The sequence below is a fragment of the Xenopus laevis genome, chromosome 9_10L, assembly GCF_017654675.1.
Source record: "Xenopus laevis strain J_2021 chromosome 9_10L, Xenopus_laevis_v10.1, whole genome shotgun sequence".
Lineage (NCBI taxonomy): Eukaryota > Metazoa > Chordata > Amphibia > Anura > Pipidae > Xenopus > Xenopus laevis.
In genome coordinates this window covers 3,493,292-3,515,791 of record NC_054387.1, presented here as the reverse complement: position 1 = coordinate 3,515,791, position 22,500 = coordinate 3,493,292, and the positions used below count along the sequence as shown (strand labels likewise).

Here is a 22,500-nt window from a genome sequence, read left to right as displayed (position 1 = left end):
TTTACCCAATATTTTCGTATTAGTTTCATTTGGATGGGGGTGAAACGTTACGAGCAAATGGTGAAAGTGTTGCTAAGTGTCATTTTTTATGATGTGCCAATAATGATACTATGATACTAACTGTCATCTTCACAAAAATTTGCTGCTGCTTGTTTATCCCAATACCTCATCTTTTCCCCCTGTCCATTCACACGCATGTCTATACCCTCCCTTATACAGTGTGCTTATGTGTATATTTATTATAATGTATTTTATTATTATTATTACATCATTGTTTGCACTTCTCATCCAAGCTGCACAGCCCCATTATCCCTTGCATAGACATAGAATAAGCTAAGATGCTGTGATAATAAAATAAGCATTCATTCACAATTAAAGGAGTGTGCTGATCCATATATATATATATATATATATATATATATATATATATATATATATATATATATATATATATATATATATATATACATACAAACAGCGAGTCTTTGAATGAACATATTATATATATATATATATTTTTACCAGATCAATATACACCTGGTTGGATTCTGTAGCTGAGACAATATATTCTCCTCTCTTACTTTATTGTAGTAGAAAACCTTTAGGACTTGCATTAAATATTCATATAGGCTGCAGAGAGAGAGAGAGAGAGAGAGAACAATAATATTGGATGGAACTCACAGCTATTTCAGTGCTTTCCCACTTTGATTACACATCGCAAGTGGTTGGGGATATTTATACAAGGAAATGGAATAGGTAAAAGCCCTAAATCTGCTCTGTTAAAATAATATAACAGACTAGGTTTTATAACAGAGTATATGACCCAGGTAAATGACCCACTTTATTCTCTCTACCACTGTGCAACCACCTTACATCCAATGTAAGAGAGAAAACCTGATCTTATATATATACATATATATACATTTCAATAACATAATTATGATGGAGATAAATAGATAGGCATTTTGGCAACTACATATATAATAAATATATATACATGTGTGTGTTATATATTATAATTATACTGTATATTAAATTATAACATCAACAGGGTGGAGCACTCCCATAACAGGTCCAAGTGGATGTAGGACATGGGATTACGTACAAAAATATTTCTTAGAGAAAATAAATAATTATAATGTCTTTTCTCTTTTTCTGTGGGGCCTGTGGTCTCATATTTGTTTAATCTCCTGCCGAAATATTTATGTTCAGCTAAAGAGAGAGAGATACAGCCAGAGACACATAAATGCGCACAAACCTTTTACTTGTAGAATAAATATAAACTAAACGATGATCTTGTAAGGATTTGTGTATTAAAAGTTGGTTCTCAACCTTTGCTGTTATTGCCGAACACTGGTGCTCTCTAGATCTATTTGCCGATTCTATACATTATTCGGAAGAAATAGTTGGATTTATTCTATTATATATATATATATATATATATATATATATATATATATATATATATATATATATATATATATATATATATATATATATATAATGGATATATATATACTGCTGTGCGCATTCTGTGCGCCTCAGCCTGGATCATAAATATATATATATACATGCAAATATGCAATTCTAGCTACATTCTACACACATATATATATATATATACATGCAAATATGCAATTCTAGCTACATTCTACACACATATATATATATATATGTGTGTAGAATGTAGCTAGAATTGCATATTTGCATGTATATATATATATTTATGATCCAGGCTGAGGCGCACAGAATGCGCACAGCAGTATTAACTTGGCAGATCTCTGATTCTCACACACTGACTGTTGGGTCATCACATGTGAAATCCATTAGACTCCCGCCAGGCACAAGAAGCCGGATCCTTCTCCTCTCTCATCCCAGACCTGCTCCCCCTCTCTCCAGGCTTCTTGTCACTCAGTATAATTGTATTTTAAGGTTTGGGTATTGGTGTCAGTAAGGACAGGGTCTCTCTCATTGTGCTGATGAAGAAGGGCCAGTGTTATATTCTACTTGTTTTATGTCAGAAGAAGAGAATCCACTACTAATAGTGTAATGTCTAATTGTGTCACCAGCTAAAAGTGGGGTAACATCAGGATTGTTCATTCTGCATTATCCCAGGTAAGAGATAATTGGGGAGTCCCACTGGAATACATACTTTACTTTGGCCACCTATACTCTCTGTCTTGGTGTATTGTTTGTACTTACTGATGTGTGTAGGATTCAGGTCCATTATTGTTTGTGTGTGTTAGTTGGGTGTTTTGGATGTTGGATTGTGCAGATACTTTTGGGGATTCTGGGGATGTGTGTTTGGAGCACAGAGGTAAATAAATAGATGGATATAAATGATAGATGAATGTATATGGATTATTGTGTGATTAGTGGGAGCCTTGTGTGTTGTGTTTATGGTTCTTTGGGTGTGGTGTTTGATACAGTGTGTGTAGGCTTGTGTGTTTTATTTTTGTGGGAAAGTCATTTTGTATGTGGCCTTGCATTCAGTTATATATGTGGTGTTAGCACAGCAAGGCATGTGTTGTGTAGTTATGCTGGGGGCTGTATATGGTTTTTTTTTTGTAAGTGTTTCAGTGTGTTTCTGAGAATTGTGTGATTAGGTGAGAGTTTTGTAGATTGTGTGTATTGTTTTGTAATGATGGAAACTGAGAGGGGTTGTGCGCAATTTGTGTGTGGGAGTATGTCCTGGGTGGATATTGGGAATTAGCCTTGACATATGAGCGTTCAGGTGACTATTTTGCTTGAATTGTGGTTTATTGGATAAACAGGTTTTATTTGCGGCGTTTGCGTAAAGGGGTTGAGCATTGTAAACTGCTTTGTGTGCGTTTTGTCGCGCATGGGCGCCTGAGCTTTGTGCGTTGTGTGACTGCAATTAATAGGGTTGTGCTTTGTGTGAGTGTTCAGACATCAGAGCTCAGGGCTGTGTGAGTGTTGCAGTGAACTGTTGTGTGTGTGTCTATTGTCATCATGTGTGTGTGTGTCCCAGCCTAATTGATATGTGCCTCTACCTACCCCTTTCCACTTACCTGCGCACATTTCTATTTATTCACTGCTCCTTTCCTCCTAGTAGCAGCCATGTGCTCTGCTGAAAATCCCCAGACCCCCCTACTGTTTCCACTCCATTCCCCTCAACACTATCGCCCCACAAACGGATTTAAAGTGCAAAGAGTGTCATTTAGATCAGATATTAGCCACTCACTCTGGTTAAACTTCAGCAACTGATACCAATGTAAATTCTATGGACAAAGTGTTATTGTCGCCCAGTTTAAAGCCTTATGTACTCATCATGTAGTAAATATATAAACATTTTTCTTTAATTTCTTTAAAATCCAATTGAATGATCCAAATAATTATGAGACAACTCCCATATCCAAAGTGTATTTCTCTGCTTTCCCGAGGCAGAAATTGAAAGGGATCAGAGACCTGGAACCAGGGGATCAAATTTCTCCCTCCTCTTATTTTTTTAGCTCAAAATTGGTTTCCATTAAATCTCCTCTCTCTTTTGGAATTATTTTTACTCGCCTCCAGCTAAGAGGAATCTTTTTCCTTTTTTTAACAAGCGGTTCATCTGCTCAAGAATATCCGAGAGAAACTACAGGCTCCTTTGTGACCTTCATGTCATTGATTTTATCATAAATCATCAATTTGATGAAGAAACAAAGTTTTCGTTGAAGTGAATTGATATTAATGGAGGAGGTTTCAGGGGGAATTTTTCAGCTACATTTTAGTGCTGGACAAGGCTTCTTCTGTTAAAAACAAACCCACAGATGAATATTTAAAGACAGATTTCGCTTTAGAAACCAACTATGATCAATATATTTCCATTCAGTTAGTAAAGCAAGAGAATAATAAATAAATATCCTTCCTTAAAAGAAGTCCTTAAAACTTGCAGATAAACAAAAGAATCATTTCCAAGTCAATACTTGTGGCTTCCAATCGACAGAGACGTGACCTCGATTTTTCTAGAGCCAACAAAGAGCCCAAATGTTACAATGAGGCTGTTAAATATTAACTGAACTCATTAGTGTACTTAACATTAACCATTAACCAGTTGGACTCATTGAGTTAACTGTCTGTAACCTGTGTTGGATAAGCGAAAGCAGAAATATTCCTCCAATAGTCTGAAAATGATCCTATTTGGTGCTTGGCATTGGCTTGTGTGCGTAAAGTTGTCATTCACATGACACTGAGAAGAAAATGATTTTTGTTGGTTGGTTTCTTGGAAATCTACGCAGCCTTGTAAGGAAGCAACAGTCTGTCTTTATCCAGCGTTTTTACGCAGTTACCTTTTCAGTGACCCACTAGAGTGGTGCCAGTTCCCTCGTGGAAGTGGATCAGATGAAGCTGAACATGAAGCTTGGGTGTAATCCAGCCCACCTCCTCCTTAGACCCTTCAGCAAAGTGCAGAGACAGATTATCGCATGAAAGGGGCAGCAGAAAACCCTGAACTCCAACCCAAAGCTTTGAAAAAGCTGAAAGTGCAAGAAAGTGGAATTTTATCTCCTCTCCTCCTCACATTCCTTCACTGGTTTCAGATCACCAGAGATTTGTTCTTCTGTGAAACCTTCTCCTCGCCTGTAAGATGAAAGAAATCTTCTGCCAAGAGAAACAATTTTTCAGAGGAGACATCAGACTTTGAGGACGGTGGGAAGAGAAAGAAGATCTGGGAAGTGTCCCATCTGCGTTATTCCAAGTCAGAGGCTGCGATTTATCTGTCTCAGCTCCCCCACCCCCAGCAATAGGTCTTTGGGGTACTTTGGAGAGAAGGTTGACCTCATGCAGAAGCCTGGGAGATGCCTACAAGAAGGTGAAGTTGCTGGAATCAATACATTGCGCGTTATGATAAACATTAATCCAAAAATGGCACATTTATGTCTTATCCCAAAAGGAGCTGACAATCTGGCTGGATTCAGGATGGGTATATTTTTATTTTTTAATAATTAATGAGTCCTGGCTAATGTAAACATTGGATATTAATTGCAACTCGGTCACACAACGAGGCAACCTTTCCATAATCTCTCAGCGATTCGGTAGCCAACTCATTTCTCATATCTAATAATAACGGTGTATTTAATCCAGCCAGGAAATTAATTAACTGCCCATGAAGTGTGTTAGGTGGCCCCATGCCAGGGCCACGTGTTTGAGAAAATATATGTCCACAGGTCACAGGAATTAGTGGTCGCTTTACACCAATTTGTGTTGTGAAATCTATTTGTAAAAAAAATGCTTTATTATTATATGTAAAAAGTCTTCAGTGATCATCACAGTCATGGTCCTTGTGGAGGTTGAATTTATTTTTGAATTCAACAAAAACAAAAACAACATTCTATAAAAAGTGGAAAATTATAGCATTTTAATATATAGATTTTTTTTTCTAACTGACAATTTTTATTGGTTTCAACAATACAAACATTATATTGGTATATCATGGCTTAAATCGTTGCAGGTATCCTCAATGAGTTAACCAAAATAATATACACACAATTGAACCAACAAAACAAAACAAAAATGCTATGTTATTTTTTTTAATTTTTTTTTATTTCGTGCAGGTTTTCATCCTTGAAACGATTAGAAAAAAAGGCAACATTGTTAAGGAGTCTATTACTCATTAATTCATAGATAAGTACTTTTGAGGTTTGTGAAACATTGTCATTAAACGAAAAACGATTTAATTTTTGGAACATTTTTTTTTAAAATTTTATTATCCGAGAAAATAGTTTTTTCGTTTGATATATATATATATATTCCCTTGGTTGCGCTGGTGTCTTAAATTCAAATGTATTAAGCTCCTTTAATAAATAAATTTGCATTCATTTGTTAAAAGCTTTAATAGTATGTGTGTGTATATAGCTGTATATATATATACACCAGACACCATGACTAAGAAAATTAAAAAATTAATTGGTTATTATTATTTTGCACATCAGTGGGGTAATCACTTTATTAATTAATAAATATATTTGTCACCTTGATTTCCAGACACCCCCTCCTTTTTCCTCTTGCTGTTATATCATATTTATTGGAGAAGGCAATTAAACGGGTAAGTACCATATTTATATTTATTTATTTTTTCCCCAAAATAGTCAGTGTATGAATATAAACCTGTGATCCAGTCTATAGGGGATAGGGTAATAAACAGTGTCTGTTGATTCTATAAACTGAAGGAAAACACCAACAAGTCACCTGAGCACATTATTCAGGGCACTAAAAGATGTATTATTTGTATTATTTGTATTATTTGTATTATTTGTATAATTTGTATTATTTGTATTATTTGTATTATTTGTATTATTTGTTAGGGATATAGTGAAGATCCCAGGCTGGGAGTTAATCTGGTTGATTATTACAATGTATTGGGCATATACCATTCACTGAATGAACAGACTCTTCCTGTGTTGAATATATTAGCTATTGGTGCACAGAATCCCCTTTATTGTATATATATGAGTACTTATCTGTTATCTACTGTGTATCCTGTGCTTGAATGGCTGCCCCCATGGCTACACAGCTGCTTGTTTATATAAACTATAGTAGTACTTATCTGTTATCTACTGTGTATCCTGTGCTTGAATGGCTGCCCCCATAACTACACAGCAGCTTGTTTATATAAACTATAGTAGTACTTATCTGTTATCTACTGTGTATCCTGTGCTTGAATGGCTGCCCCCATGGCTACACAGCAGCTTATTTATATAAACTATAGTAGTACTTATCTGTTATCTACTGTGTATCCTGTGCTTGAATGGCTGCCCCCATGGCTACACAGCAGCTTGTTTATATAAACTATAGTAGTACTTATCTGTTATCTACTGTGTATCCTGTGCTTGAATGGCTGCCCCCATGGCTACACAGCAGCTTGTTTATATAAACTATAGTAGTACTTATCTGTTATCTACTGTGTATCCTGTGCTTGAATGGCTGCCCCCATGGCTACACAGCAGCTTGTTTATATAAACTATAGTAGTACTTATCTGTTATCTACTGTGTATCCTGTGCTTGAATGGCTGCCCCCATGGCTACACAGCAGTTTGTTTATATAAACTATAGTAGTACTTATCTGTTATCTACTGTATATCCTGTGCTTGAATGGCTGCCCCCATGGCTACACAGCAGCTTGTTTATATAAACTATAGTAGTGTTTCTGCTATACAGACACATACAAACCCTGGACTGGAATGAGTCAGAATGAAAAACATTTGTCATATAAAACAAGGAACAGGCAGATATAGAAAACAATAAAATCAATATTTTTTCAGCACCAGTCAAATGAACTAAAGCCTAAAGATTGTTGTCAGGTGTTGGGATAATAATTCCCATTAAAACTCTGATGTGAATAAAACAAATAATTTGCTGTGGGGCCCTGTAATATCTATTTACACCTTCTTTTAGTTACTAGTGCTAAAAATGTGGGTCCCCAGCACATGTTTTATACATGATAGCTGCACCTATTCAATCCTTAAATGAATGCAGTGGCATAACTACACCTCTCACCCCCCAAAAAACAATGGTGACCTTCTAGGTAAACGTATGCTGATAGTGGGCACCAATAATGGGCCTCACTGGGCCTTTTGGGGGTCTTGGCAGCTGTTGGTTAAAGTAAGAGTAATTCAAGAGATGACTCTAGTTCAAGCTAGACACAGGAGCTTACTGACTCTCTGAGGCCCAGGGGTAGTAGGTACATGTCCCCTTGATTTACTCAACTGGAGCTCTTCTGCCTTATTGTGGATCTATGCTTATATAATATAAACACCTATATATATCTATATATATATATATATATATATATATATATATATATATATATATATATACACGGGGGGCAGATTTATCAAAGGTCGGATTTTGAAGTGAAATATACTTCGAAATTCGAATGGCTATACTTTGACTTTGAACTTTTTTTACCGAATTTGACTGTTTTACGGTCGAAGTAAAATCGTCCAAACTATTAAATCGTTTTTACTAAAAAACGTAGAAAATCGCATTAGAAGGTCCCCATAGGCTAACAAAGCACTTCGGCAGGTTTAATTTGGCGAAGTATTGAAGTCGAAGATTTTTTAAAGAGACAGTACTTCGATTATCGAATGGTCGGATATTCGAATCGAAGTCGAAGTCGTAGTAGCCTATTCGATGTTCGAAGTACCCAATAATTTACTTCAAACTTTTTGAACTTCGAAAATTCACTCGAATCCGCTTCGGCCCTTGATAAATCTGCCCCTCAATATTTGGAATAATTTATTCCTGGATCAGCACTCTTATTTTTTTGTGATATAATGTCCTTTTATTTACACACACACACAATATATATATATATATAATACACAAGAGCCTTGAATATCCAATAAATTATATCCTTATAAATGGTGCTTAGTGATGTCATCGGTTCTAATCAGAGCTTAGTGATGTCATTTCTATCACATGACTCACTGAAACGCGTGTATTATAATAAATAAAGTACCCCCTGTTGCAAAATATGAGGATATTAGACGTCGACTTATAATATCCTTATATTTTACAAGAGGGGGTACTTTATTCACTATATACAGGTGGAGAAGTTACCTGTCCATAAAGTCCATGGAGGGAGAAGGGTCTGTGAGAATTTGCTGCAAATTTCTGCATTTCGCCACCGGCGAATAAATTTGCGAAATTGCAGCGAAAATTCCCCAGAAAAAAAACGCCGGCTACAATTGTAGGCGCCCATTGACTATAATGGTGTCAGCATTGTCGCCAGCATAGGAATTGTCGCCGGTGTCGGAATTGTCACTGGCGTCAAAATTCATGTTTCGCGAATTTTGTGGGAAATTCACAAAGTGAAACAGGAGAAATTCGCCCATCACTAGTTGTGTCCCAAGTGATTGTGCATCAGACATAGAGCGTCATGCGCAGGGATATTCCAATGGATTGTTTACATCTTTATGGGGAAAATGTCTTTTTTGGCAACTCTATTTAATAGAATCAACATGTATGCACAGAGAGACTGTTATAGGGCAAGGGAAAACAGCACCAAGAAATACAACACAATAGAACATCTTTCAGCTGTTGCAGAACTACATCTCCCATCAGCAGAGCTGGGGAAAGCAGTTGGCTGTATACGTGGTATATATTTATATATAATACACAAAAGCCATGAATATCTTGTAAATTATATCCTTATAAACGGTGAGTTCTGATGTCATCAGTTATAAACGGTGAGTTCTGATGTCATCAGTTATAAACGGTGAGTTCTGATGTCATTTCTGTCACATGACTCACTGAAATTTGTGTATTATAATTAATAAAGTACCCCCAGTTGTAAAATATGAGGATATTAGAAGTTACCTCGGAGTTCCATGATCTGTATAAAAACACTCGGCCTTCGGCCTCGTACTTTTATATGGTCATGAAACTCCTCGGTAACTGATAATATCCTTATATTTTACAAGAGGGGGTACTTTATTCACTATATACAACTCGCTATGTTCTCCATAGTATTCATCATGTATATCGATCTGGACCATTAAGGCCACTATGATACAGTAAAATGCACATTTATTGGGAAGATACATAGACGACATTTTCATTTCTTGTCCCTCCAAACCCTAATGATGTACAAATACAGAGGCAGCGCCGTGTTCCCAATATTCCAATATTCATGTTATAAAAAAGGAAAAATATGTCACAGGCCCAGGAACAGAAGTGTGAGGAGAAGAAGAAGGTCCAATGAGGCCTATGGCAGGGGTACAGGGCAGTATTATGGCAGTGTAATATAATATAATATAATATAAAGCTACAGTGTGAATGAGGCCTATGGCACGGGTACAGGGCAGTATTATGGCAGTGTAATATAATATCATATAATATAATATCATATAAAGCTACAGTGTGAATGAGGCCTATGGCAGGGGTACAGGGCAGTATTATGGCAGTGTAATATAATATAATATAATATCATATAATATTATATAATATAAAGCTACAGTGTGAATTCCTCAGAATGACACTAGGGGAGGCATTAGACAAGGCTTCTTCTTTACAGCCTGGGAAACAAGAGAGAAATCGCCTGTGCCCTTATATCCCTGGAGTCTGTGCCACTTGTGTGATACCAGTAGCCCAGGGCGTTAGGAAGAATGTGGGTGGCCCTCTGGCTCATTGGCCCCAGTTTGCTGAGAGATTCCAAAGGATCTGACAGATTTGTGCAAGTTCTCACATCCCCTAAATGAAACACTGGCAAAGGCTTATTTGCCCTTCTGCTCCCAGGGATCAGCGCTGAAGGGGTTAAAGTGGGCTCAGCGCTGATTTCCTTTCTGCTCCGCGACTTGTTATAAATCTTCCTTTCTACAAACTGACAGCTGGGCCTGGAAATCACAGGGTCCATTTAGCTTGGCCCCAGCCTGGGTTACAGCCTTTCTGATGCATCTGATGGGGTGTCACTTCCACTGCTCTTCTTTACTGAGGAGGAGGTGTTACAGTTCCATGTCAGGGACAGCTTTTTTTTTTTTAGGTATTTCTTTTTGTGTGTGTGTGAGTGTGTGTGAGTCTTTGTGTTTATGTGTGTGTATGTGTCTATGAGTGTGTGTGTGAGTCTTTGTGTTTATGTGTGTGTATGTGTCTATGAGTGTGTATGTGTGTGTGTCTTTGTGTTTATGTGTGTGTGCGTGTGTGTCTATGAATGTGTGTATGTCTTTGTTGTGTGTGTGTGTGTGTATGTGTGTGGGAGAGGTACTGTTTTTTTAGGTATTTCTTTTTGTGTGTGTGTGTGTGTGTATGAGTGTGTGTGTGTTTGTCTTTGTGTGTGTCTATGAGTGTGTATGTGTGTGTGTGTATGTCTTTGTTGTGTGTGAGTCTTTGAGTTTATGTGTGTGTGTGTGTCTATAAATGTGTATGTGTGTATGTGTATGTCTTTGTTGTGTGTATGTGTGTATGTGTGTGGGAGAGGTTGTGTTTTTTTAGGTATTTCTTTTGTGTGTGTGTGTGTATGTCTTTGTGTTTATGTGTGTGTGTGTGTGTGTCTATGAATGTGTATGTGTGTGTCTTTGTTGTGTGTATGTGTGTGGGAGAAGTTGTGATTTTTTAGGTATTTCTTTGTGTGTGTGTAGGATTGTGTGTGTGTCTATGTGTGTATGAGTGTGTGTGTGTGTCCCCTCATTGTCTATACCACCTGTTCTGGAAAAATTGCCAGACTTGTAGCCAGTGTGTGTAGCAGACAGTCCAGCACAAAATAAACAAATGATTGGGGGGCAGAGTCATGAGGTTATTATAGTATAATATGTATTATTATAATGTTATAATGTTACATTTATTATAAATTATTGTTATTATAATTAACCCCATGTTGTCTGGGAAATAACGACGGAAAGAGAAGTTAACGTCTTAGGTGCCAGGTGAAAGTCAAATTGCGCAGCGCCCTGACCAAGTGCAAGAGGACTGTTTAACCCTTTGCGCACTGCTCTTGCTTCTCCTGGCGGCCAGAGGGTTAAGGAGCTGCCTGTGCAGAGAGTTGGATTAAAGAGACACACACACGAGCTATTGGCAACTAATTGAGCAGTAGCGACAGAAATCGCAACTTCCTCTTACACTGGGCCTCTGTAACAATTAACACAATCCCTCAGTGTTTAGAGCAACAACAGCCGCTGACTCGGGAAGTAGAAGCCAAACGGGGATATTTTGGGGGAAAAAGAGCAGAAAGTGGAGTCGCAAGTCTGGGGAATGCGCCGCTGCTGCTGCCGCTGCCTGAGAACAAACTGAGAGTCTGAGACCTTTGTTAGAGGGAACGGGCGGTGGATTGGGAGTCTGGAAGCTCCGCTTGTCCATTTCAGACAAAACCCTGAGACAAAGTCCTGACATTAACACGGATCGGCTCCCGGTTCTGCTCTGCGCTCGGCTCCTCTCTGGGCTCCTCGACTGCCGCCGCCGCTGCTGCTGCCACAGGGTCTGGCTGAGAACAGACTGGAGAGAAGAGAGAAGAGAAGAGAGAGAAGAGAGAAAAGAGAAGAGAGAGAAGAGAATGGCAGGTCGGACTGTGCTCGGCTGAGGCTCAGAAGGTAAGTTGGACCCAAATAAAGTGTCAGTGAATGGAGGAGTGAGTGTGACTGTGATTTATGAGCCCAGGGCTGGAATTCTCTGGTTCAAGGAGAGTTCACAGCAGCCAAAACCAGCAGCCTCCACTCACACTCACACTCACACTTTCCTTTTGTTGCTCATTAAACATCTATTTGCTGCTGCCTCTGTGAAAAAAAGCAAAATCCCCATTTCCTACATTTTCACCCATTTTCCTGAAGCCACATTGGCACCTCCAGCACCTGGGATTTATTTTGCTCTCCTTTTTACTCCTCTCCCCTTTATTCCTCTCTTTTTTATTCCTCTCCTTTTTATTCCTCTCCATTCCACTCCGCTCTCTTTATTCCTCTTCTTTTTACTCTCCTTTTTATTCCTTATCTTTTTATTCCTCTCTTTTTTATTCGTCTCCTTTTTATTCTCTTTTTTATTCCTCTCCCTTTAATCCTCTCTTTTTTATTCCTCTTTTTTTTACTCCTCTCTTTTTTATTCCTCTCCTCTTTATTCCTAACCTCTTTACACCTCTCCTTTTTATTCCTCTTCTTTTTTATTCCTCTTTTTTACTCCTCTCCTTTTTTATCACTATTGTCATTTTTATTTCTCATATCGATCGTTCTCATCGCTCAGATTTCGTGCATTTCGTTATTATTTCGTGCAGGGAAGTCTCTGTACTTGACAATGGCTCTGCTTTTTATTTTTTACTCTCACTTGCAGCAGTTATTTTATTTACACACATTCACACAGTATTTTTCTACTCACTTTTACTGGATTTATTGTTTTATTTCATGAAGTTATAAAATCTACATTTTACTTTAATTGTTATGTTAATGAAACTGTTCTCCATAAGGAAAGGCAGTTGCTGAGGGTTGTCTCAAGCTAATTGGAACAGCAGATCATTTAATATTTATTATTCAGGTACAGATTTTTTTTTTGAAACAATTCCTTAGAGTAAATAATTAGGATTCCGACAAAGATAAATGAGGGGCATTTGTGACGTGTTGAGAGATGAGGTGGGAAAGACCCCCCTTTTATTCTCCCTGCCATTCTGCTGAAACTTATTAAACCCTTCTAAGCATTTTATTCGCTTTTAACTCAAATCCCAGCCAGGTGACAGTTAGTCGCTTCAGAAGGAAGGTCCTGCTTCTTGTTCTCTGCAAAGATTTTATTTGTTGCGCTAAAACGCACAGATATTTATACAATGTATGGAATCCTTTTAATTATTTACCTTTAAGGGTTTATTAAAAGAAAGATTTTTCCCATTCTCCCATTCGTGGATGAATATTTGATTTGAAGGAAATGTATCCCTTTCAGGTGTGTAATTGCTGGATGTGTCTAACCGCTTTATTTCATACTAAAACTCCAAAGTCTTGGCTAGAAAAAGATTTTTTTTTTGTTGGATGTTGGAACAGAAAGATAATTTCGTTTGTGATTTCTGCTTGGGAAAGAATAAAAGAGAGGCCGTCTGACCCCCATACATCATGGGCTTTGGCTTTAGGACAGATGCTTTTATGCCACATTCTTGGGCCACTGCTGAGGGCTCCGGGCAGGAGTTTTTCCAGTTTTACAAAATTTTAAATAAAAAAAAAAAAAACTTAAAAGAAAGAGAAAAAAAAGCAATTGAGTGTGAATTATATTTTGTGCTAAACCCAAAGAAGGGAGGGGAAATGTGTTTATTAATTGCTTTTCCTTCTTGGTTATAAAGGCCATAAAACACAGTTTATAGATAAAACGCTGGGAAAGTCTGAGTCAATTGTGAACAAAGGAGACAATTAAAGCTACAGTATCGTTTATTTTATCCTGTTTTTGTGTGTCCATCAGTCTTGTGGCTGCTAAAGTCTCTTCTCCTCCAGTGCAATTGTTATTGTGTATGTTGCATTGTGTTTGTTGTGTGTGTTTGTTGTGTGTGTTTGTTGTGTGTGTTTTGTGTATGTTGTGTATGTTGTGTGTGTTGTGTGTGTTTGTTGTGTGTGTTGTGTATGTTGTGTGTGTTGTGTGTGTAGAGCACAGGCCTTGGATGTTTTTGTTGTTTTTAATTATAAAGTGGCTGAAATATTGGGAAATAGAGGGGTGGCATGGAATGACTTGCAATGAGATGTAAGCTCTGTGGGAGAGGAAGGACAAAATACTCAGGCAATAGAGTGATGAAATACAGGGGTCCCATAAACTTGGGGTGCAGTGGATTTAGTTGATTATTGTGCCCTTGATTGATGTATAGTGACTAAATGATTGTTCTGTGTTTATTGTCCTTCTGACGATTTAGGTCACTTCCACAACGACCCCCAAGATATCCAGTGGCAGGTGACTGTGGGGTGCCAATGTTATTCTGTAAGGGTGGGGACACCCTCCGAGTCAGTGACAGCTGCTTTTGGGGATCTCGGAGATGCAGAAAGCCTCCTATTATGACAACCCCAGTCTATTCGGAGGTTACCCCTACCAGGCAGGGAGTCTGGGATATGAAGGGCCCCAGCAATCCTTCCCCACTTCTTCCCACATGGACAATGACTTCCAGCGGTCCTCCTGCTCCCTGCAGTCTCTGGGTCACACTGGGTCACTGGTCAAACCTAAGAACCTAAATGGGAGCTGCATGCGCCCCAACTTGTCATCTGAGCAGTCCCAGCCTCTGTCTCCATCAGCCATTCCCAGCAGCTATAGTAGCAACAACAGCAGCAACAAAAACAACAGCAGCAACAACAGCAGCAGCAGCAGCAACTCCCAGGCCTTCAGGAAACCCCCTCCTGCCAAAACCCAGGTCAGCTCCAGCCCAGCCAACAAGCAGATCTTCCCTTGGATGAAGGAGTCCAGACAGAACTCAAAACAGAAATCCAGCCCCCCAGCCCCAGGTACATGACTGCATTTGGGGCAAGTAATGGGGGGGGGGGGTTGCCAGGCAATGGATCTGCCAGTTCTCAGGTGCAGGGAGTTATTGTGTGTCTTATGGGCCACTGAGCACATATCATGTATTTGGTGTGGAAATAATATCTTTGTCCTACTCAATATTCTCAGCCTCCTGCTGTTTAAGAACTACAACTCCCAGCATCTAACTGGCTGCCATCAGGGGATGCTGGGATTTGTAGCTCAACAGGCGCTGGAGGGCCACACATGGAACATATTAAAGGGGTGGTTCACATTTAAGGTAACTTTTATTATGTTATAAAACTAGGGTCGGACTGGGCCGGTGGGACTCCGGGAAAAAACCCGGTGAGCCCAGATCCGCACCCATAACTGCTTCTTAATGGCAATAAGTATTGTATATCCTGTGCATCCCCAGTGTTACTGAACTAATGTGGGGGTGGTTGGGCAGCATGTCGCCCCCTAAAATCCTGCCGCCCTAGGCCCGGGCCTTGGAGGCCTCTCCACAAATGCAGGCCTGATAAAACTGCCAATTCTAAGCAACTTTTCAATTGGTCTTCATTATTTATTTATTTTTCTAGTTTTCTAGTTATTTGCCTTTTTCTTCTGACTCTTTGCAGCTTTCAAATGAGGGGTCGCTGACTCCCTTCTAAAAAACAAATGGTCTGTAGGCGACAAATTAGGGATGCACTGAATCCAGGATTTGGTTCGGGATTCGGCCAGGATTCGGCCTTTTTCAGCAGAAATCAGATTCGGCCAACCTCTCGCAAAGGATTCGGCCGAATCCAAAATTGTGGATTCGGTGCATCCCTACTACAAATGTATTGTTATTGCTACTTTTTATTACTATTCAGGCCTCTCCTATTCATACTCCAGTCTCTTATTCAAATCAATGCATGGTTGCTAGGGGAATTCAGACCCTAGCAACCAGATGGCTGAAATTACAAACTGGAGAGCTGCTGAATAAAAAGCTAAATCAGTCAAAAACCACAAATAATAAAAAATGAAAACCAATTGCAAATTGTCTCAGAATATCCCTCTCTACATCAGACTAAGAGTTAATTTAAAGGGGAACAACTCCTTTAATGCACTGTAAATGTAAATGTCTGTTTAGCTTGTCCTGCAGCAATAAACCAATCAGGGCGCCTGCAACTAATTATCCCCACTCGCTTGTGTGTAAATCGTATGAATAATCGTGCAGTCCAGTAGCCGCAGGCCTTGCGTCAGTCTGTGTCGTTATCTGCGACAAAACAAAAAGAATTGGATCATAAAAGCAAAGGTCATAAAGCAACTGATGAAATCTCCATAAAGCTCTTTAATAAATGCCAGGCTTCATGAAGGGGATTTCTGATGATACTTTCAATGAATTCTGTTTTATTTCATTTGCAGCGGCAGAAAGCTGTGCAGGCGACAGGAGCCCCCCGGGTTCGTCTGCGTCTAAGAGAGCTCGCACGGCCTACACCAGCGCACAACTGGTGGAACTGGAGAAGGAGTTTCACTTTAATCGTTACCTGTGTCGCCCCAGGAGGGTGGAGATGGCCAACCTGCTGAACCTGAGCGAGAGGCAAATCAAGATCTGGTTCCAGAACCGAAGGATGAAGTATAAGAAAGACCAAAAGGTAAAAGGCGTGTCTTGTTCATCAGGAGGACCTTCACCAACTAGCACTCCCCCCCTGAGCTTGCAATCGTCTGCAGGGTTCCTGGGATCCATTCACTCTATGACTGCGAATTATGAGGAGCCCTCCCCACCCTACTTTAATAAACCCCACCAGAATGCCTACTATCAGAACCCTGGCAAAGGTTGCCCCTCTGAGCAGAAGTATGGGAACCCTGCTGTAGAGTATGACCACCATGGTTTACAAGGGAATGGGGGCGCCTATGTGTCACCCAATATGCAAGCAAGTCCGGTGTACGTAGGGGGCAACTATGTGGATTCTGTGCCGGCACAAGACCCTCCTCTTTATGGTCTCAACCACCAGCCCCCCAATATGGAATACAATGGGGCACCTCCCATGTCAACCAACCAGCACGGTGCACCTTGTGACCCCCACCCCACCTACTCAGAGCTCCACCACCAGGGCAGGATCCAGGAGGCCCCCAAATTGACCCATTTGTGATTTTTGATTGACCCATTTGGGGCTCTCAGCCCAACCATCACCTCGGGGGAACAATAAAACATTTCACTTGATCTATTTTTCTTAAACGTTTTTTAAAACCTATAGCGACTATAGTATCAAATAATTATTCACTCAACACATCTGCTGGGGGAAGACCTGTAATTATCATAGAGCTGCAATTATGGACCTTGAAATTTCACCAGGAACAGTTTGAAGTCCATGATCGTTTTTAATGGAAGAATACTCAATGTTGAGCATGGTAAGAGTAAGGGTTAACTTACCAAATGTGATGGGGGGGTCCTGGTGCTCAAGCCCCAGACCTTCAGCTCGGGGAGACAAACATCATCAAATATTTAGGATAGGCCGGCACAAACCGGACCACACTGCAGTTAAAAAAGTATTTAGGCAAAAAACGTCTAAAAAAACCACCTTACGCGTTTCATGCCTGGTGGTAGAGTCCTGCTCGGAAACCAATTTCTAAGACCCGAAACCATAGCCCACGACCCGAACCGCAACCCTCATATTTACCCACTTTGCTCCACTACCTGACCCGGACCCGCAACTGCCGTATCCGCAACCTGCCGACCACCATCAAACAGGAAGTGATGGTGCTGCAAACCGGAAGTGACATCATCAAAAGTTGGCGGTGACAGCAGCAAGTTTTGTAAAACTTTAAAAGGAGTGAAATATGGACAATACAACATAAGATAAGAAATTTAGATGAGACCTGCAACCCGCATCTATACCCGCACCTGATAATCCTGCCCTCATTCTGCAGGGTGCCCATCTTTTTTTCGGGTAACCCATGGGTACCCAACCTGCTGCAGGACTCTACCTGGTGGACATTTAGTCATAGGCTATGATTAAGTGCCACCAGGCACGAAACACGTAAGGTGTTTTTTTTTGTTTTTTTGCCTAAATAAATACTTTTTTAACTGCATCTATTGTGCCAGCCTATCCTAAATATTTAAAGTCCATGAGATGGGTAATATATCAGAATAAAACCACCCACTGGAGTTCTAGCTTGAGCCAGGGCCCAGCCTTTTTTTATTATAGTGGTTTAGTAGTAGATGCGACACAGATGCAGGTAAAGATTTGAGACCTGGTGTAACCTGGGGTCACCATGAGTTTTTATTTATTTTTTTAGCGGTAGCATCCTAGGCCTTAAGATCAAACGAAAGAAGTTGTACTACCTAGATAAATTTTGTGTCATCTTTATGTGAGATCAGGATTCCTAAAAAAAAAGTACAATTCTCACAGTCCTTAATGGGATTTTGAATTAAAAAAACAAAATGAAAAATATAAAAAAATTAAAAATCTCGTCTTAACGTGAATACAGGGTATATATAGGAGATGGGTGCTGTCCTGAGAAAGCACAGTGGATAGAGTGAGCTCTTAGTCTGCACATCTCCCTTGCACTTACAGTTTACATACAGATCAGCCTGGAGACGACAAATATTTATTATTGCTGCTTTTGAAAGTCGGTGAAAATATTTTCCTTTTTTTTTGTCTTTTGTATTATTTATCCAGCATAATTACCTATTTATAAAAAAAAAAACAAGACGAAATTGTACTTTTTTGGTATTTACTTGTTGTAAAAAAACTTGTGTTTTCCATGTCATTGTAAAAAAAAATGCCTATTTAATTCTAGTATTTTAGAGAGATGTTTAGTTTTGTTTCCTTGTACTTCAGAATAATGTAAATCTGAGGCCTGACCAACTGTTCTGTTTCACCTCAATATAAATAGACAGGCTGCACACAACCCTCTGGAAGTTCTTCTTTGTAGCTCAATTGTCTTTGGAAATAAAATGTATGTTGGAAAAAAACAACAACTCTGTAATAAAATTTCTGTTATAAAAGTGTTCGGTGTAGTTAGTGACAAGTCCAGGGGGCAGGATCTCACTGGAATCACTAACATGGTTTGTGCTGTTTAAATTGGGAAATGTCAATATTTGCTCCTGTTTAATTCCATAGATTCATTGTAAACATGACTCTGTTTGTCACAAAGAGAAGCAGAAAAAAATACCAGGGGCATAAAAATTCTCCTGGTCTCCTTGTAGTTCAGCACTATTTCTCCTTCTTAAAGCACCGCAGGCTAATAAAGGAAGGTGGGTGGTTACAAAGTGTAAAGGTGGCCATACATGGAGAGATCCGCTCGTTTGGCGATGTCGCCAAACGAGCGGATCTCCCTCCGATATGCCCACCTTGAGGTGGGCAATATCGGGCTGATCCGATCGTGGGCCCTAGGGCCCAACGATCGGATCCTAACGATGCCCAAACGGGCGGTCGGATCGCGGGACCGCATCAACGAATAGATGCGGCCGCGATCCGACGGGATTTTCTGTCCCATCCGATCGAGATCTGGCCGACTTTCGGCCAGATCTCGATCGGTGAAGGCCCGTCGCGGGGCCCCATACACGGGCCAATAAACTGCCGACACGGTCTGTCGGCAGCTTTTATCAGGCCCGTGTATGGCCACCTTAAGATACAGAAATAGAGCTGCATCCAGTGGGGTTCCAACCATGTGTAACTACCCCTGCACATACTGAAGCTAAGGTAGACTGTGGGAAATTTCAATAATCAACCATGAATTTTCCTATACTGGCAATGGTGAGATGGTGTCTATAGTAACAGTGGATAATAGTCTCTGGGAAGGGAGTGTGAGCCTGATGGGATACAGGTATAAGTAGGGAGCAGAATGGGTGCTTATGTACAGTGGATAATAGTGCTCGTGGGAAGGGAGTGGTGACTAGATAGAGAATAGCCGATATAGTAGGAAAAAAAAAAGAAAAAAAAGATGGTGTCTATAGTAAACCAGTGGATAATAGTCTCTGGGAAGGGAGTGCTGACTGTGGGGATAGCAGGAATAATAAAGATGGGAGAGATGTCAATAGTAGCGTGGGATATAGTCTCTGGGAAGGGATAGTGTGACTGTGGGATGCAGGTATAGTAGGGAGAGATGGTGCCTATAGTAACAGTGGGATAGCCTGTGGGATTAGGGCAGGTATAGTAGGAGAATGGTGTCTATAGTAACAGTGGATAATAGTTCTCTGTGATAGCAGGTATAGTAGGGAGAGGATGGTGGTCCTCTGCTGCAGGTATAGTGGGAGAGATGAGTGCTATAGTAAGTGGGATAATAGTCTCTGGGAAGGGAGTGTGACTGTGGGATGCAGGTATAGTAGGGGGAGAAGATGTGTCTATAGTAACAGTGGATAATAGTTTGGGAAGGGAGTGGTGACGTGGGATAGCTATAGTAGGGAGAGATGGATATAAGAGTGGATAATAGTCTCTGGGAAGGGAGTGTGACTGTGGGATAGCAGGTATAGTAGGGAGAGATGGTGCCTATAGTAACAGTGGGATATAGTCTCTGGGAAGGGAGTGTGACTGTGGGATAGCAGGTATAGTAGGGAGAGATGTGTCCTATAGTAACAGTGGATAATAGTCTCTGGGAAGGGAGTGTGACTGTGGGATAGCAGGTATAGTAGGGAGAGATGGTGCCTATAGTAACAGTGGATAATAGTCTCTGGGAAGGGAGTGTGACTGTGGGATAGCAGGTATAGTAGGGAGAGATGGTGTCTATAGTAACAGTGGATAATAGTCTCTGGGAAGGAGTGTGACTGTGGGATAGCAGGTATAGTAGGGGAGAGATGTGGTCTATAGTAACAGTGGATAATAGTCTCTGGGAAGGGAGTGTGACTGTGGGATAGCAGGTATAGTAGGGAGAGATGGTGCTATAGTAACAGTGGATAATAGTCTCTGGGAAGGGAGTGTGACTGTGGGATAGCAGGTATAGTAGGGAGAGATGGTGTCTATAGTAACAGTGGATAATAGTCTCTGGGAAGGGAGTGTGACTGTGGGATAGCAGGTATAGTAGGGAGAGATGTGTCTATAGTAACAGTGGATAATAGTCTCTGGAAGGGAGTGTGACTGTGGGATAGCAGGTATAGTAGGGAGAGATGGGTGTCTATAGTAAGTGGGATAATAGTCTCTGGGGAAGGGAGTGTGACTGTGGGGTAGCAGGTAGTATAGTAGGGAGAGATGGTGCTATAGTAACAGTGGATAATAGTCTCTGGGAAGGGAGTGTGACTGTGGGGTAGCAGGTATAGTAGGGAGAGATGGTGCCTATAGTAACAGTGGGATAATAGTCTTGGGAAGGGAGTGTGACTGTGGGGGTAGCAGGTATGGTAGGGAGGATGTGTCTCTATATGTAACAGTGGGTAATAGTCTCTGGAAGGGAGTGTGACTGTGGATGTAGCGGTGCAGAGGTATAGGGTAAGGGAGAGATGGTGTCTATAGTAACAGTGGTAATAGTCTCTGGGAAGGGAGTGTGACTGTGGGATAGCAGGTATAGTAGGGAGAGATGGTGTCTATAGTAACAGTGGATAATAGTCCTCTGGGAAGGGAGTGTGACTGTGGGATAGCAGGTATAGTAGGGAGAGATGGTGCCTATAGTAACAGTGGATAATAGTCTCTGGGAAGGGAGTGTGACTGTGGGGTAGCAGGTATAGTAGGGAGAGATGGTGTCTATAGTAACAGTGGATAATAGTCTCTGGGAAGGGAGTGTGACTGTGGGGTAGCAGGTATAGTAGGGAGAGATGGTGTCTATAGTAACAGTGGATAATAGTCTCTGGGAAGGGAGTGTGGACTGTGGGATAGCAGGTATAGTAGGGAGAGATGGTGCCTATAGTAACAGTGGATAATAGTCTCTGGGAAGGGAGTGTGACTGTGGGATAGCAGGTATAGTAGGGAGAGATGGTGTCTATAGTAACAGTGGATAATAGTCTCTGGGAAGGGAGTGTGACTGTGGGATAGCAGGTATAGTAGGGAGAGATGTGTCTATAGTAACAGTGGATAATAGTCTCTGGGAAGGGAGTGTGACTGTGGGATAGCAGATATAGTAGGGAGAGATGTGTCTATAGTAACAGTGGATAATAGTCTCTGGGAAGGGAGTGTGACTGTGGGATAGCAGGTATAGTAGGGGAGAGATGGTGCCTATAGTAACAGTGGATAATAGTCTCTGGGAAGGGAGTGTGACTGTGGGATAGCAGGTATAGTAGGGAGAGATGGTGTCTATAGTAACAGTGGGATAATAGTCTCTGGGAAGGGAGTGTGACTGTGGGATAGTAGGTATAGTAGGGAGAGATGGTGCCTATAGTAACAGTGGATAATAGTCTCTGGGAAGGGAGTGTGACTGTGGGGTAGCAGGTATAGTAGGGAGAGATGGTGCCTATAGTAACAGTGGATAATAGTCTCTGGGAAGGGAGTGTGACTGTGGGTAGCAGTATAGTAGGGAGAGATGGTGCTATAGTAACAGTGGATAATAGTCTCTGGGAAGGGAGTGTGACTGTGGGGGTAGCAGGTATAGTAGGGAGAGATGGTGCCTATAGTAACAGTGGGTAATAGTCTCTGGGAAGGGGAGTGTGACTGTGGGATAGCAGGTATAGTAGGGAGAGATGTGTCTATAGTAACAGTGGGATAATAGTCTCTGGGAAGGGAG

The 22,500-nt window shown here is 40.6% G+C and overlaps 1 protein-coding gene across 4 annotated transcripts in view; it reads left to right on the top strand.

Moving 5' to 3' along the window:
- LOC108700804 (homeobox protein Hox-B3a) overlaps positions 1–17,006 on the top strand; it is a 53,801-nt gene extending 36,795 nt beyond the window's left edge. For 3 of the 4 annotated variants that reach the window (XM_018234768.2, XM_018234766.2, XM_018234765.2), the window contains exons 3-5: positions 5,986–6,046; positions 14,297–14,876; positions 16,276–17,006. In XM_018234768.2, the coding sequence (XP_018090257.1) occupies positions 14,417–14,876; positions 16,276–17,003 (1,188 nt within the window). In that variant the 5' untranslated portion in view covers positions 5,986–6,046; positions 14,297–14,416 and the 3' untranslated portion in view covers positions 17,004–17,006. Of the gene's footprint in view, positions 1–5,985; positions 6,047–11,050; positions 12,024–14,296; positions 14,877–16,275 lie in introns of those variants that run through there. The other variant, XM_018234773.2, reaches the window with a different exon arrangement.
- The last annotated feature ends 5,494 nt before the right edge of the window (positions 17,007–22,500 follow it).